Source organism: Augochlora pura, chromosome 2 (genome assembly GCF_028453695.1).
Source record: "Augochlora pura isolate Apur16 chromosome 2, APUR_v2.2.1, whole genome shotgun sequence".
In the NCBI taxonomy this organism is placed as follows: Eukaryota; Metazoa; Arthropoda; class Insecta; order Hymenoptera; family Halictidae; genus Augochlora; species Augochlora pura.
The window spans coordinates 26291433-26305176 of record NC_135773.1 but is presented as its reverse complement, the minus strand read 5'-3'; the positions used below and the strand labels follow the sequence as shown (position 1 = coordinate 26305176).

At 46.3% G+C, this 13744-nt stretch overlaps 1 protein-coding gene across 1 annotated transcript in view; it reads right to left on the bottom strand.

Moving 5' to 3' along the window:
* Nlg-4 (neuroligin 4) overlaps positions 1–13035 on the bottom strand; it is a 401976-nt gene extending 388941 nt beyond the window's left edge. Inside the window, exons 1-2 of the mRNA XM_078187796.1 lie at positions 12788–13035; positions 10745–10920 (exon numbers count right to left, since the gene is read on the bottom strand). Coding sequence (XP_078043922.1) covers positions 10745–10920; positions 12788–13035 — 424 coding nt within the window. The remainder of the gene's footprint in view (positions 1–10744; positions 10921–12787) is intronic.
* Between the last annotated feature and the right edge of the window lie 709 nt (positions 13036–13744).

Here is a 13744-nt window from a genome sequence, read left to right as displayed (position 1 = left end):
GGGGGGGGGGGGGGGGGGGGGGGGGGGGGGGGGGGGGGGGGGCAAGCTCGCCGTCGAGAGCCGGGCGCGCGAGACTTGGGACAATTCCGAGGAAGTTCGGTTTTCGGTAATCGAGAGCCATCGCATAAAGGTCGATGACATCTATTCCGCCCGGTCGTAATTCATCGGCGTCTTTCCGGCTACCGTAGGAAAGTTCTCCAACTTAGATTAGCGATTCAATTTGGCGCGGCGGTAAGTCATCCGGGGAATCGTTTTTTAATCGGTACAACGTGTAACGAGTTGAACGATCCCCATCGGCTGCCACCGTTTCGTCTGCCGATCGCGGCGGCGATCTTTGGGAATTCTAATTCAGAAACTTATTTGGATCTTTAGGGAAACGACGAGCTTCTCCAACTTGCTGAGATTGGTTCTTGTTCGGAATTCTAAGGCGAGTGGGTTTATGACGCGGACGTACCTTCGTAGCGATTTTTTTGAGATTAAAACATTCTTTCTTTTCAAGCATGGCAACTTTCACATCTGGCATCTTAAACAGGACGAGATTTCATCGACTGTGATCGCATATATGGGTTCTCACACAATCATTCGATTACATCCAATCTTTATAATATTCATGTTATTATTATTTAATAAAAGAAATGATGAAATTTTCGAATTAGATGTAGCTTAATAATAATAGCTTTGAGGTTAATACATTGAAAATCTATATATGCTCTTCTCTCACCGATAGATCTATCTATCTGTATTTAATATCCATTAAATTTACAGTTTCCAAGTTAAAGATAATTTAGACGCGCCATGGAGGCATAAAGATTCGCAGACTGAATTATAATACAATGGCATAGCGGGGCTATACGAACCGCGTTATTCTGGTGCCTTACTAGATGGAATTGAAAGTTTCAATTCCGACAAAAGCGTCGTTCAACTTCGTTCAGGCCGTTAAAGCCGCCGTGCCGTGGCAATCCGTGCTTTCGCTCGGCAGAAAATTAATTTCAAAACGCCTTTGTCCGATTAATTTCACATCGCCGATAGACACAGCCTCGGCACAATTTGCACGAAAATATTTGGGTACATTTAATCCACGGTATTTGTCACAGACGTGTATCGGCTCGCTGCTTGCGCGAAAACAACTGGCTCCATCGAGCATCTGTTTGTTTTACCTGCTGGCCAATCCGTCACGATAATTTCTAACTTTGCCCCACGATATCTCTGTATACCCAGCTTGGTCGTATAAACTGTCAACCGGTCGAATTTCCCAGTTTCAGGTAATTCACCACGTGCTCGACGCTGCAACGTTACACTACGAATACACTATGCTACTTTCGATAAAGTTTTAAAGTGCTGCGCGCAAAACAAGTCTCGCGTTAAGTGTGCTTTGGATCAGCCATCGATTCCGAGTTATGCAGTTTTTATCAAAAGCAGAAGATCAAAGCTCATATTTCGCAGGATCTGTGTCTACAGTCCTCTGGAGATTTCCGGTGGCTCCGATAACAAATTTAATGAAACATCCAACTCGCGCGTTTCGTTGCATCGTAGATGTTACTCTCGCGTCGTAGATGTCAGCTCTTGCATGATACAGATATAATTTCAGCTGGTGCAAGTATATCTTTAGATTGAACAATTTTTCTTCTACGTCTGTAATTTTATACGAGATTAATACCAATTATATAGAAATGGATATTCAATATTTAATTATAGTTCTTTTGAAAAGTATAATAGGCGACGATATTCAATTTAGCAAGTAATGACTCAGTGTTTAGCTGCATTTTATGTTTTTAATTTATGATTGATACTTTCGGTTGCGTTGTTATATATTTACATTTGTATTTTAGTATTTTAGTGATTTTCACATCACCGAGATACATATTGAAATAAGTTAGCATGGTCAATGGTTACTTTTTAATATTACAGTTTCGGTCCCACACTAAATCCATGCCGTTGTTCGTTCCCGCTTTTGAATATTACTTTGAAGTTCCAACATATTTGCACTTTCCTTTTAAAGCCTTCATTCTGTATGAAAAAGTATCAAAATTGCAAGAACGTACTCACGTTTACATTTTATCGAACACATACAGTGCCAACAGAGTACATTAATATCAAATATATTATAGCAGGTCCATGATCATGATTGGCGTGGCGATACATAGAAATCAAACAACGAGAACCCACATATAGAACGTAATGGCGAACAATTTTCAGTAATCAGCGATCCTGCCAATATACAAAACACACACACCAATCCGAAGTTTCAGTGATAACGGAACGCGGTACACAACGATCGCGAGTTCCGCGGACAAACACGAATCAAATATTATTCTTCCATCCTCCCGCGTAAATAAACCTAAATCACAGAGCCCAGACAGCTAGCCGACTCATTAAACAAAGTCCGACGACTGATTCGCCAAACATTAACTCCGCGAGCGTTATGAAACTTTCGAAATTACGTCTCGTCGTGCAAAATTCGAGGATGCGTTATATCGTTACGTCATTCGAGTCGCGCGCCGTACAGACCGTTCCATAATAAGCGGCGACGGGGCCGATGGGGTGGAGGGCGAGGCGACGATAAGAGTAAGGAGGGAGGAGAGATAAGAACAGTTCTCCTTTGTGAAACATAATTCGTATTCCGAGTGCGAGCCAGCCGTTCATCCGCCGCCAGCTGGAGGCCTTTGATGTCTCTCTCTCTACCATCGCGCGCCCTCACCGCCGCTCGGTGCCCTTTTTTTCTCATTAAGAATCGCCGCGGCAGGGGGGGGGGGGGTGCGGTGTGCGCGCCGACGCTTTTTCCTCGCAGCGTGATTAATTAAAACGACGTTTCCGGTGGCTAACGAGGCAACATCTGACAGACAGGATTTCGCGGGGCTATCTTTGACGGAGGCCGTTTTAACGGAAGGACGTTTTGACGTTCGACCGGGAACAGGCGAGCGGATTGTGCTCTTCGGCGAGGGGAACGGGAAAACAAAAATGAATCAAATCCGGGGGAGAAATATAGCCGGCCGAACACAGGATCGCTTTTAACGATTAATATCGTGCCGTATCTAAGCGACGGTCGCGCAGACGGATTCGAATCGGCGACGCGTCAACGTCGTCGCGACCGGCGTGTACAGAGAGGGAGGGGATGATCGAGCCAGGAAGGGGTTGGCGCCGATAAATAAGGTAACGGAAGAGGGTGGAGGTAAGAGCGTGTCGCCGAAGATCTCGCGGCATGTACGCGCAATATGTTTTCCTCCCGTGGCGAGTACTCACCCTCGCGCACCATCCCTCTCTTGAACATCCCGATGCTCCTCCCCTCCTATCCAGGCACACTCGCACACACTCGCACACACACACATGCATACACGCACGTGTTCTCCGTCGGCGTTTTTATTTCTCTCACGCAGCGCGCCGAGCGCATGCTGAAGAGGAACGGTTTCAATAATAGCACATCATTGCATTTTCCCCACGAAATAGGAAATTTTACTTTTTCCCCGCGTCGCGAACTTCGCTCCCCTATGCCCCCGTGCACCCTCACTCACCCCGACGGTCGGGCCTTCGTTTTTCTTGCAGCCTCTCCCGAGCCGGAAATTGAACAGCAAAGGCGACAGGAATGCTAGGACATTTTCTTGCGAGACGCGACACCCGACGGAAAGGGTGGAACAAGAGAGGGGGGGGGGGTTGAAGTCCGGGGGAAAGGGGAACGTGGAATTGTTCGCGTACGTGGAGACATAAATTGTTCGGGGTAGGGAGGGGGGCGGCGGCGGCGGCGGCATTCATCTTACGGCTCCGTTCGCCCAAAAGGAAGAACCGATTTCTGACGCATGTCGGGGCTGTTTAACCCCTTAAGTGTTTAATCAGTACGTCGCAGTATGAGGTGAAAGGCACCTAAAGACGGTGGAAAGTCCAGCTTCAGGAGTCCCCTCGAAATTGAAAAGATGTAAAGATTGTTAATTGTTCATTTGAATCACAACCTTTCTCCTTTTCCTCGCCAACGAAAATCACGAGGCCAGAGCCTTCATCTTGAACTAAAAATCGCTGTCCATACATACTACATATTAAACAGCTTCGTGTCGCTAGAATATTGATTGAAAAATGATCTACCATCGAACCGAACGTCCAACTGGAACATTTTACAAGGTATCGAAGATTAAGCGGCAAAGAGCGTGCTCTTAGCTTCTTATTCGGCCTCTTTAATCCTAAACACGCATTCCGCATAACGGCAGCCGCTCTCGGCAACCGGGTCAAACGTTTTCGCCTATGCCGTGTTGTACCGTGGCGCGCGCGCGCGCGCGCACATTCGCGTTTTCGACAATGAAACATCCAGACATAAATGTAAGCCGGAAGAGGAAACCAGAACACGCTATTCTGCAAGTCGGCGCGCGAGCGTGACTACCTGCTACCGGTACCCGGTGTGCCTCGGCAAACGGCCAGAATGCAGAACAGCCCCTTGGATGTGTTCGTCCTGTCGCGGCCACGGGCCTGCCCCGGCGTCTTCGAAAAATAGTCACGACCCTCTCGCTCGGTAAATAACACGAAATTTGTAGGTTCCTGAATGTGAAAGAGGATCGAGGATACCAGGAGCCATTCGGTGCTTCAATATTTGGCCGGAATGCGCTGTGTGCATTTAGTTGCACTTTTCGGAAAAAAGGGTGGCGGCTGATTTAAAATAAAATCAAACTTGCGGAAGATCATTGTTTTTTTAATCGACTAACGAGACCAACTTTATCAACTTTTATAGTAAATTCTCCTAAATTGTTACTTACATTACACGATTTGTTATTTACACCATTTACAACGTTATCGCGGCTCTAACAGTTTCTAACGTAACCAACTAAACATTTGCCTAATCCTAAACTTAAATGACCAGGTATAAAATACAAATAATAGAAGGCTAAAGGAGAACATGTAAGTCGTCGTGTGAATTCTGAGAACAGGTAAAACAAACGTAAAAGATGAAAGTACGAGTTCCATGAAGATTCGTTGGTCGCGTTGGGGCAGCGAGCGCGTGAACACGAGAAAATGGTAAAACGGCGAGAAGATACGGAGAAGTTTCCAGGGAATACGCGGAATCGCAAGAAACAGCGAGGAACGGTAAAATTTATAAATTTCGAATGTCTCCTGTGTGAGGAAGCTTTGGGAACGGGGGGCAGAACGGGCCAATGTCGGTATGCAAATAATTGTGTTTGCGCGTGTGCATTGTATTTGCATGTTCTGCTCGCGAAGCGAAGATAGAGCGAAGGAGAAAAACAAAGTTCTTTATCAAGTGTACAGAGAGGAGGCGAAGCAACGGTGGACGCGTATGCAGATGATCCAAGCATCGAGTAGCGGTCTTGGCAGTCCGCGCAGACTTGAATCGTTGCTTGGCAACCAAGGAGAGACACTATCTACGGTTGCTAGTAGTGACACATTGGATTATCCAACCACGGTTTGATGCCAGTTAGAGCCGGGAAGGTACTGGTGAAGCATTACACGTGTTTAGCGAGATGTCGATAGGCTACGCGTGTTTGCCCCTCGACGGTCTTAGGACATCGCAAACGTCCTCGGATTGTTGGTGATCGTGTAATCGGACGGAACTCTGTAATAGAAGTACGTTCTCCGTAGTATTGGCGGCAGCAAACTGCTTATTCGAGACTATTTCACAGGTTCTGTCATTCTAAGGCCCAGCTCTATCGGGTTCAACGGATCGTTGATCGGAAACTTGAAGCGATAAGTAATTTTCAAGCAAATACATTTATTGACATCACAGCTTGCGGTTGTCCAGTCTATTCAAAAATAATATGTTGATAGAAACAATTGAAGATCCAATGAAGTCCTTACACATTCATTTTTACATCCACATCTTCAATATCAACGTTGACTCTTTCATTGGATCTAATACAAACAACTGACAATTTGAACAGCTATAAAGAAACGGTTATAAAAGAAATTGTCAAGGAGATAAAACGTTTGTAATATGAATTGCGATAATTGCTATCTCAATCGATGCATTGGAGACAGTAGTAGGTATTTTATATATATGTACGTTGTAAATTAAGATATTATAAATTACTTCAGACTTCAGTTGTTTCAGGGTTCGCAATATTTTTAGAAAGCGCTGCATAATTTACGGTCCTAATTCATCCAGACAATAATTCAAGCAATTGTCATCTCTCTGCTCAACGCTCTTATCTCGTCACTTTTGTTCTTCTCACATTCAGCAACCACTCAGCGTCCGACGAGGAAAGAATTTCCTCCGATTTTTTGTCAGAATAACATTTTCCCTCGCCGTTAATTGGGGGCGCCGCGATCGTTAATAAAAGTTGCCAAGATAGGTCAAGTGCAGCCCGAGAACGATTAAGTATTGAGTGTAATCGGACAAACGGTTCGTCCGGAACGCGCGAAACCCTTTCTCTCGTTCCCTGCCTTTATCTGGCGTCGAATATAGGTCGTAGCCCGAAGAAAAATGAGAAAGAACCGAGAGAGCCCCAGCCCGAATTCGAGTGCCCGTCTGAGGAGCCGGGCACCGTGAAATATTCAGAGAATTTCCTTCGTTTCTCTCGCGTTTGATGGCCCCGCTCTTCACTGTCTATACTACCGCCTCTGTCTTAGAATTTCATCTCTGCGGCTCTCTGGCCGGGTCCACCCACGCCCGCGTCTTATCACGGTCGACCATAATACGCGTCTCGTTCGCGTATTCAAAGTGGCACTAACGCGAGGGCGGTTTTACGGAGCAAATGACGCAGAGGCCGGCTCTTCTACGTTCGCGATAGTTAATCTACACGCGAAAGTGCGGAAACATTTAGACGTCGCTATGGGAATAGCGCGACGATACAAATTGAGGTCCTGACTGCGAAAAATGTGTGTCGGGATCGCGATGGTTAAAAAATTATTTTTATCCCTTGCACTATCGCTCCTTTCGTGCTGTGGCAATTAATATTTATTCGTGCTTAATAATTTTCCTAATAGGAGAGCCATTACTGAGAATTTACGTTGTTATAATGAAAGGGTTAAGAATTTCAACAAGGCCACTAATAAAATGAGAAATGCTTCTGGTTTATTACCAAATGGAAAATAATACACTGTCTATCTTTATGAGAGAATTTCAGAATGATTAGGTATTATTAGGTAATTTGTAATACTTTGATATTATCAATTACTACAATATTTGCACAATGTTTGGTGACGATCGAACCTCTCCCCAATTAAATATGCTATTTTCTCATGAATTCATGCATTTATATTACTATATGATAAATTGGTTCTGAATTCATTTAGTTTGAACATATCGGAGAACCGGATAATGACTACATTAGAAATATCCTTGAAAATACAATGGGGAATCCATTGTTACAAAAGATACTTTTCCACCTATTTTTCCTATATTAGCAGTTCATTCATCCCATTGAAATTTCAGTGAGAAATACGAAACTAAAAATATCGAAATAGCGCCAGCCCCTGAGGCTTCTCCATTAAATACCACCACCCGTCGCTTGATATCTAGTAGAAAAACAGATAATGATCATATTTCAGTTGAACGTCCCTTATTTAACATAATTAAAACCGCGATCTTTCATTTTTGCTATGAAAGGAGAAAATTAACTATAGAACGAGTACAACCCTACGCTAATGACAATAACGGTGCGCGTCTCTATTGAAATTTCAGTATGAAACACGAAACTTGAAATGTTAAAAATTGAGGAGCGGAGCGTGTCCAGGATATTCCAAAGAAGCTCGATTACGAAGTTCCAGGATGTTGCCCCTGCGAGCTTGCCGGATCAATGAAAGACTTCGGTGTTTCCGTTCGGAACGGGCAGCGCGGATCGATCGCTAACAACGCTTGTCTCCACGAGCGAGCGAGGCATACGGAAATCGCATTTAATAACGCGGACCGCGCGTATGAACTTCCGTTGACGACTGTTTAGAAGGACCGTCGAAAGGACTCTCGACTTTTGTCCTCGTCGCCGGGGATGGCACTTAGATGAGGCTCCTTTGCAGTTTCCCTTTTGTAACGAGACGGCGCACTTGTCGGCCCCCGCTTAAACGGATAACTTCATAACAGCGCCTGTGCGAAACTCGCGGACTACATGAACGGAACATAACGGGGGCAATTTGCAAACGTCGTTTCCTCGATGCCGCCGTTACCCGTGTCGTGAAAACGCTCGCGGACAACTTTGCAATCAATTTCTGTCGCGGTGTTGCTTACGCTATCGATCGCGTTCGTATCGCCGCGGAACTTCGCTACGCTCACGCGGCATTTTATTTCCAAACAACGCTATTTACAAATGTACACCGATGACTATGACAATGATTCCCTGACAACCTCTATCTTCAACTATTTCCTATGGGGTTGTCCACTTCAGGGCAGTGTCGCATCACGGCGATTTGACCATGCCAGTCCGTCGTAACAGTAGCTTTTTCGTCCCGTCAACCTCTCTCTCTCTCTCTGAAAGAGTCTCTGAAATGTCTGCAATACTTGCGGCACGCAAAAGGCCGTCCGAATAAAAGACGTTCTCGCAGGCACTTGATCATCGGCGAGCATTAAGACCGACTCCGTCGTATGGACGATACAAAGGAACGCTCTCGAGGGAACAGCGGAAGCCACTTTATCTTTCGGGACCGACCGAACAAACAAATCATTTCACGGGCCGTTCTTCTTGTTCGGCAGGGCCGCCGACGGCGGACAGGTTCACGGTTCGCGGCCGAGTATTCCAGAGTTGAAACGAATTCTCGGAACTTACGGATTCGATTATTAGTTCGAGACCAGGGGGGGCTGCAACTTGCCACCTTCTCCGTTGGCTGGTTCGCGCGGCGCTTCGAGGAATTGTGAGTGCAGGAGGCCGTGTGATTGCAAAGTCCTCTCACCCCTCTCTCTCTCTCTCTCTCTCACTCTCTTTCTCTCTTTTACTCTTTTCCGCCTATCTCTCTTCTACTCTGCCTCTCTCTCCCTCCGTTGCTGATCCTGTCTGTCTCTCGTTGTCGGCTCGATGCAAAGTTCACGGAAGGAGAAGCTCGCGAGTTAAGCGAATTCCAAGCTTCCGGCTTCCGGCCTCGTCGGCTGAAACGTCGATTGCGATACCAGGAGAAACGAAGAAGGCGGTTCTGAAGTGACTTTCACCGCGACAGCGAGCCGCTTCGAGCGCGTTTCGACTCTTTCTCGCGCGATCGAGGAGAATCTCTGGGAACGTTAAAGGCGAGACGGGGCGCCGCACCGGAATAATGAGCGATGCGTTCGACGCTCCTCTTCGTTCCAACCTGGCATTTCCAATGTACAGACGCATAATTAGTTGGATGAACCTAATGAAATATTAAAGGAGGCGTTCAAACGGAAAGAATGCGGTGTTTGAGTGGCACTTCGGGAACTCTTTCAGCACGGAACTTTCAATCTGCTATAGAAAATATATCGGATCGCTTTTGTGTCGGGCTCATTAAGCTCGCACACTTTTCATTTGGAATTCTCTGTGGTCGATATTCCGCCACTTAAACATTTAAAAGTTCGCTCCGGCATACTCGATTACCTACGTCTCTTTTACTGCGTGCAGAATACTGTACGCCCATTTGTAAGCGATGTCGCATATTTTATCTGCAGCAGACGGAGACGGAACTTGGATTTTCGAGTCGGCAATTTATCAAGTGCAAACTTGAACAATCTTGAATGATTATTGCACGCTTAACGGATGTCATAGCTCTATTCATGAACCAACTCGGTTGCAAATTGAACAGTGATAGAAATAAAATGGAAGAGGGGCGCAGAGTTTCCGCGATTTGCAGAAAACTGTATCGTAAACGAGAGATCACATTTCCGCGAAAATTCAAGCGGCGACACGCGGCGTGAACGTTAAATCAACGTCAACAATTATTCATTATTCAACGTGGAACAGACTTGACCAACAAGTTTCCAGTTACGTCATAAAATAAATTCTTCCCCGACGATCGACTGATATGCGGCCGACTCTAATAACGTCGATTCATCTTTCCATCAGGACAGCCCCGTCATCAGGAACAATTTACGCGGGCAACGAAAGCAAACGGGTATAACCTTCGTTAGCTAGCGCCAATTAATAAAATGACGGAACGACACGATCTCGAGGGTCGCCATTAATTACCAGCGACGACCCGGGACATTAGTAATGGCATTCTGACCTGAGAATTGAGCGGGACGTTTTCGCGTTTGCTGCTTTTTCGCCAGAGAAAACTCGTTTTCGCTCAAGTGTCCGTGTGGCGGACATTTTGATTTGTGTCACCAAAAAAGATAATATACTGGCTTAGCTATAAGAGTTTCAGCAATCTTTCGACGCGTTTTAGGAGCTTCTTTTACTTATGGTTTTTCGGTAATGTAGCCTATCATTTCATTATGGGGCGTTCAAGAATTTAGAAAATTTTGCAACTTTTATTTCATTAGAAAATTTATTAATACATTAACAAAACATATAATTGTACAAAGTGCATTATCTCGTAACATTAAGCTATTTGTTGATTAATATGTACTATAATTAACGTTTTTAATAATATAATATGATTAAATTAAATTGGCTTCTGGGACCGGAATCGTTGAAAGTGTCGTGACAGTAGTCAACGCGTTAATCAAGTAGCACGAGTCGATATACGTGTGAGACAAAAAGGCCCTCGAAGTAGTAGTATCGTATGCTAGCTCGCACGGTGGTTTCCGCCCGAAACGGCAGGCACTTTGAAAGGTGTATTTAGTCTGGCCTGCCTTTCAGCGGCCGAGGCGAGACGCGATAATGCTTGTCCACGGAAATGTTCGAGGTGTAAGCGGATAAACGGAAGAATTACTCACCCATGGCGGGCGCGTAGATGTTCAAGTAGAGGCAGTCCTCGCTTTGGTTCCGTAGATGCGGCAGCAGTCTCTTCAAGTACTCCAGCCGGCCTTTCGGCATACGCTCCAGTGCTTCTTGCTCATTCGAGATGTCGGGCAGCTTTTGGGGGCAAACCGGACCGACCGAGTCCGATAATCTGTAAAGAGCGGATTCGCTTGAGCCCGTTCATGCGTGGCGACGCGGATAAATGGAACGGCGCGGCCCCCACGATTTCGGGAAAACCGCAACGAAGGAATGATTACCGGGAATTCCATCCCACTATTCGTCCGGGTTTTACAATTAGATGGATAGGGGGATTCGGCTCGCCTGAATACGAACCGAATCCAGAATCCACTCCACTCGTCCCGCCGCGAATCGGCGCTTTCTACTTCTACGGTGCGGCCTAACGAGTAACACGCCGATCCAGAAACTGGAGAGCGACTAGCTGCAATTTTCTTTCACTTGTTTGGCTGCTGACCAACCGTTGTTTGCTTGCACGAAACGAATACAGATATATTCTACTGGGCCGACCGTTGCGCGTGTATGTTCTACTTGTTTAGGCAAATACGCGCGCGTTTTACCGGCGAAATCATAATAGGTGAACGGATGGCCACTACCGAGAGATTTGGGTACGTATACATTTCACCGTTGCTAGTTTACTGCTAGATTTTGCTGTTCGGAATAAATATGAAGGGGTTGGGCCAGTGTAAGCAGGTTACGCGTATTGATGTTTAGACGGCGGCTCGTACTAAATTCTATGCTGAAACAACATCCGCGGCAATAAAATTGTCAATTCAGTATTTTGCGCACAGTGGATCGCTTTGTTTAATATTTTGGGTACGGTGAGAGCAATGGACAATTTCCCAATTTACTTTTCAGAGTTTTAAAAATCTAATTAATTAATTAATTTCCGCGTCGTTTTTCCACTTAGCGTTCCACGCATATTCTTACACCGTTCACGTGAATCAGTGCAGAATTCTTTGAAGAACGGAAATCCCGCAGTTTTCAGCGTAAACGTGAAATGGTTTCAAATACAATATGGGGCAGTCGTGCGCGCGATTGTCTGAGACGTTTTAACGGTATGATAATCATGAATACATCGGTTACGTTTTCCCCGCCCGGTTTTCCTGTAGCCGATGTAGCCGATGTAGCCGATGTAGCCGATGGCGCGCGATACGGGAAACTGTTTCGTAATGATTTCCCTATGTTCAGCGAAAGTCAGACGTATTCAGACGCATTTCTATTCCGAAGAGCAACGCAGAATGACAGGGTAGTAGGATATGAAAGGGCATACTGGCTGAATACTTGAACGAATTTCAATGGTGCAGCTTGACATAACTTTGCCGGAAATATGCCGGCGGAATACGTTTAAGAATTCGCGTATTAAGGATGTGCCCGCGGGCACAATACATTCCATGGAAATCAAACCGCTTGTAAAATTCCATTGTACGAGCCGCGGGGTCACTTGTCACCTCGTTGATCGTTCTCGTTAGTATCGGGGTTCTCGTTGTCGGACAGAAACCTCGACCGTTTTCTGAACCGAGGAAGGATATTTCTTCCTTCTTGATTGATGGCGAAACCGTGTTCGGTATCGCACCTTATATCTATTTATATCATCCATTTTCATCAGCACGAGCGTCAAATCTATTTTCTCTAACCGCACGGTATCATAAGCAACCTGTTTTCCTATACTACCTCGCACGTCACGCTCAACCTTCGCGGCGAAGGTTGATGATCCCACGCAGGGTCTCGAATGTACACGGTGTTGCAAAAGTGAAGAGAACATCGATTCTACAATGAAACAGAATTCATCTTCTAAATGTATCGACGCAGTTAAGTGGTTAACTTGTGCTTCAAAAAGCTTTGCTCGCGAAGTGTTTTGACAATCTTCACGGCCGAGAACGATGTCGCGTTCTCGGTAAGTCGGGTTTTGTCGAGCGACGTAAATTCTCTCGCAGGAGCCGGCGACCGTCGCTTTTGTTCGAGCCGGTACACGCAAGAAGAGAAGGCAATCTCGGGCTCACCTGACTCCTTTCCACGGACTGGGCGCCCCGGTCGGCGAAAATCTGTTGCTGCCGATCGGCGGCGTGGCGTACGGTATCCCGAGATAGACGTCGATTGGCTTGAGGAACTTGGCGCTCTCGAAGGACCGTACGACCCCCTGCACCTCGCCGTACCGGGTCTGAACGATCCGCGGATTGAGCTTGCTCTTGATCGAGAGCGAGAGGGTGGGCGGTGCAATCAGACAGACGAGAATCAGGAAGAGTTCCATCTTGCTCGGCCGGCCCTACCCCCGCGCGTTCCCGCCGCGATTAGCCTGCGAGCTGTAGAACGCGCGTGCGCGCACACACACACACTAGACACCACTATCCACTAGCGCGATCCCACAGTCACGCGCGCCGTTACACGAAATCGGTATCAATCAGCTGTCCCCGCGACGATCGCTCTTCATTTAGGCCTACTCAAGCGCCGAGCGCGCGACACCCTGACACCCTCGACGCAAGCTTGCGGTCTCCCCTGGAATTGCAGTTGGAATTGGTTCACCGAGTCATCTGCGACTGGTCCGCGTCACTTTTTTCAGAGTCTTCACCGAAAGGATGCTCTAAACCAATTCCTAAGCGACGATGCTTTTAACGCGAGTCCCAAAGTATGAGACATCGATAGCTCGACAATGTATTTTTTAAACCACCGTGTTCGTCATTTTCTAAGCCAGAAGAGTAAACACGCGCGCTGTTCAATCGTGAAATGGTACTTCGTTCTGTAATGACGAATTGCGCGTGACGGACGTTAAGCATCGCTCGTCCATCGCAAATGACGCGGAAGTTAAATGGCCTATCGCCGAATGGAACAACTTTTCTATTTATAACAGAAACGATCTATTTCCTATGAGTGAAGTTTTAATAGCGTTACTCGTTCGTACGTTTAATTAGAATCTTGCTGCTTCGTCGATATTACAGAGGATCGAAAGTTGCTGTTCGCGA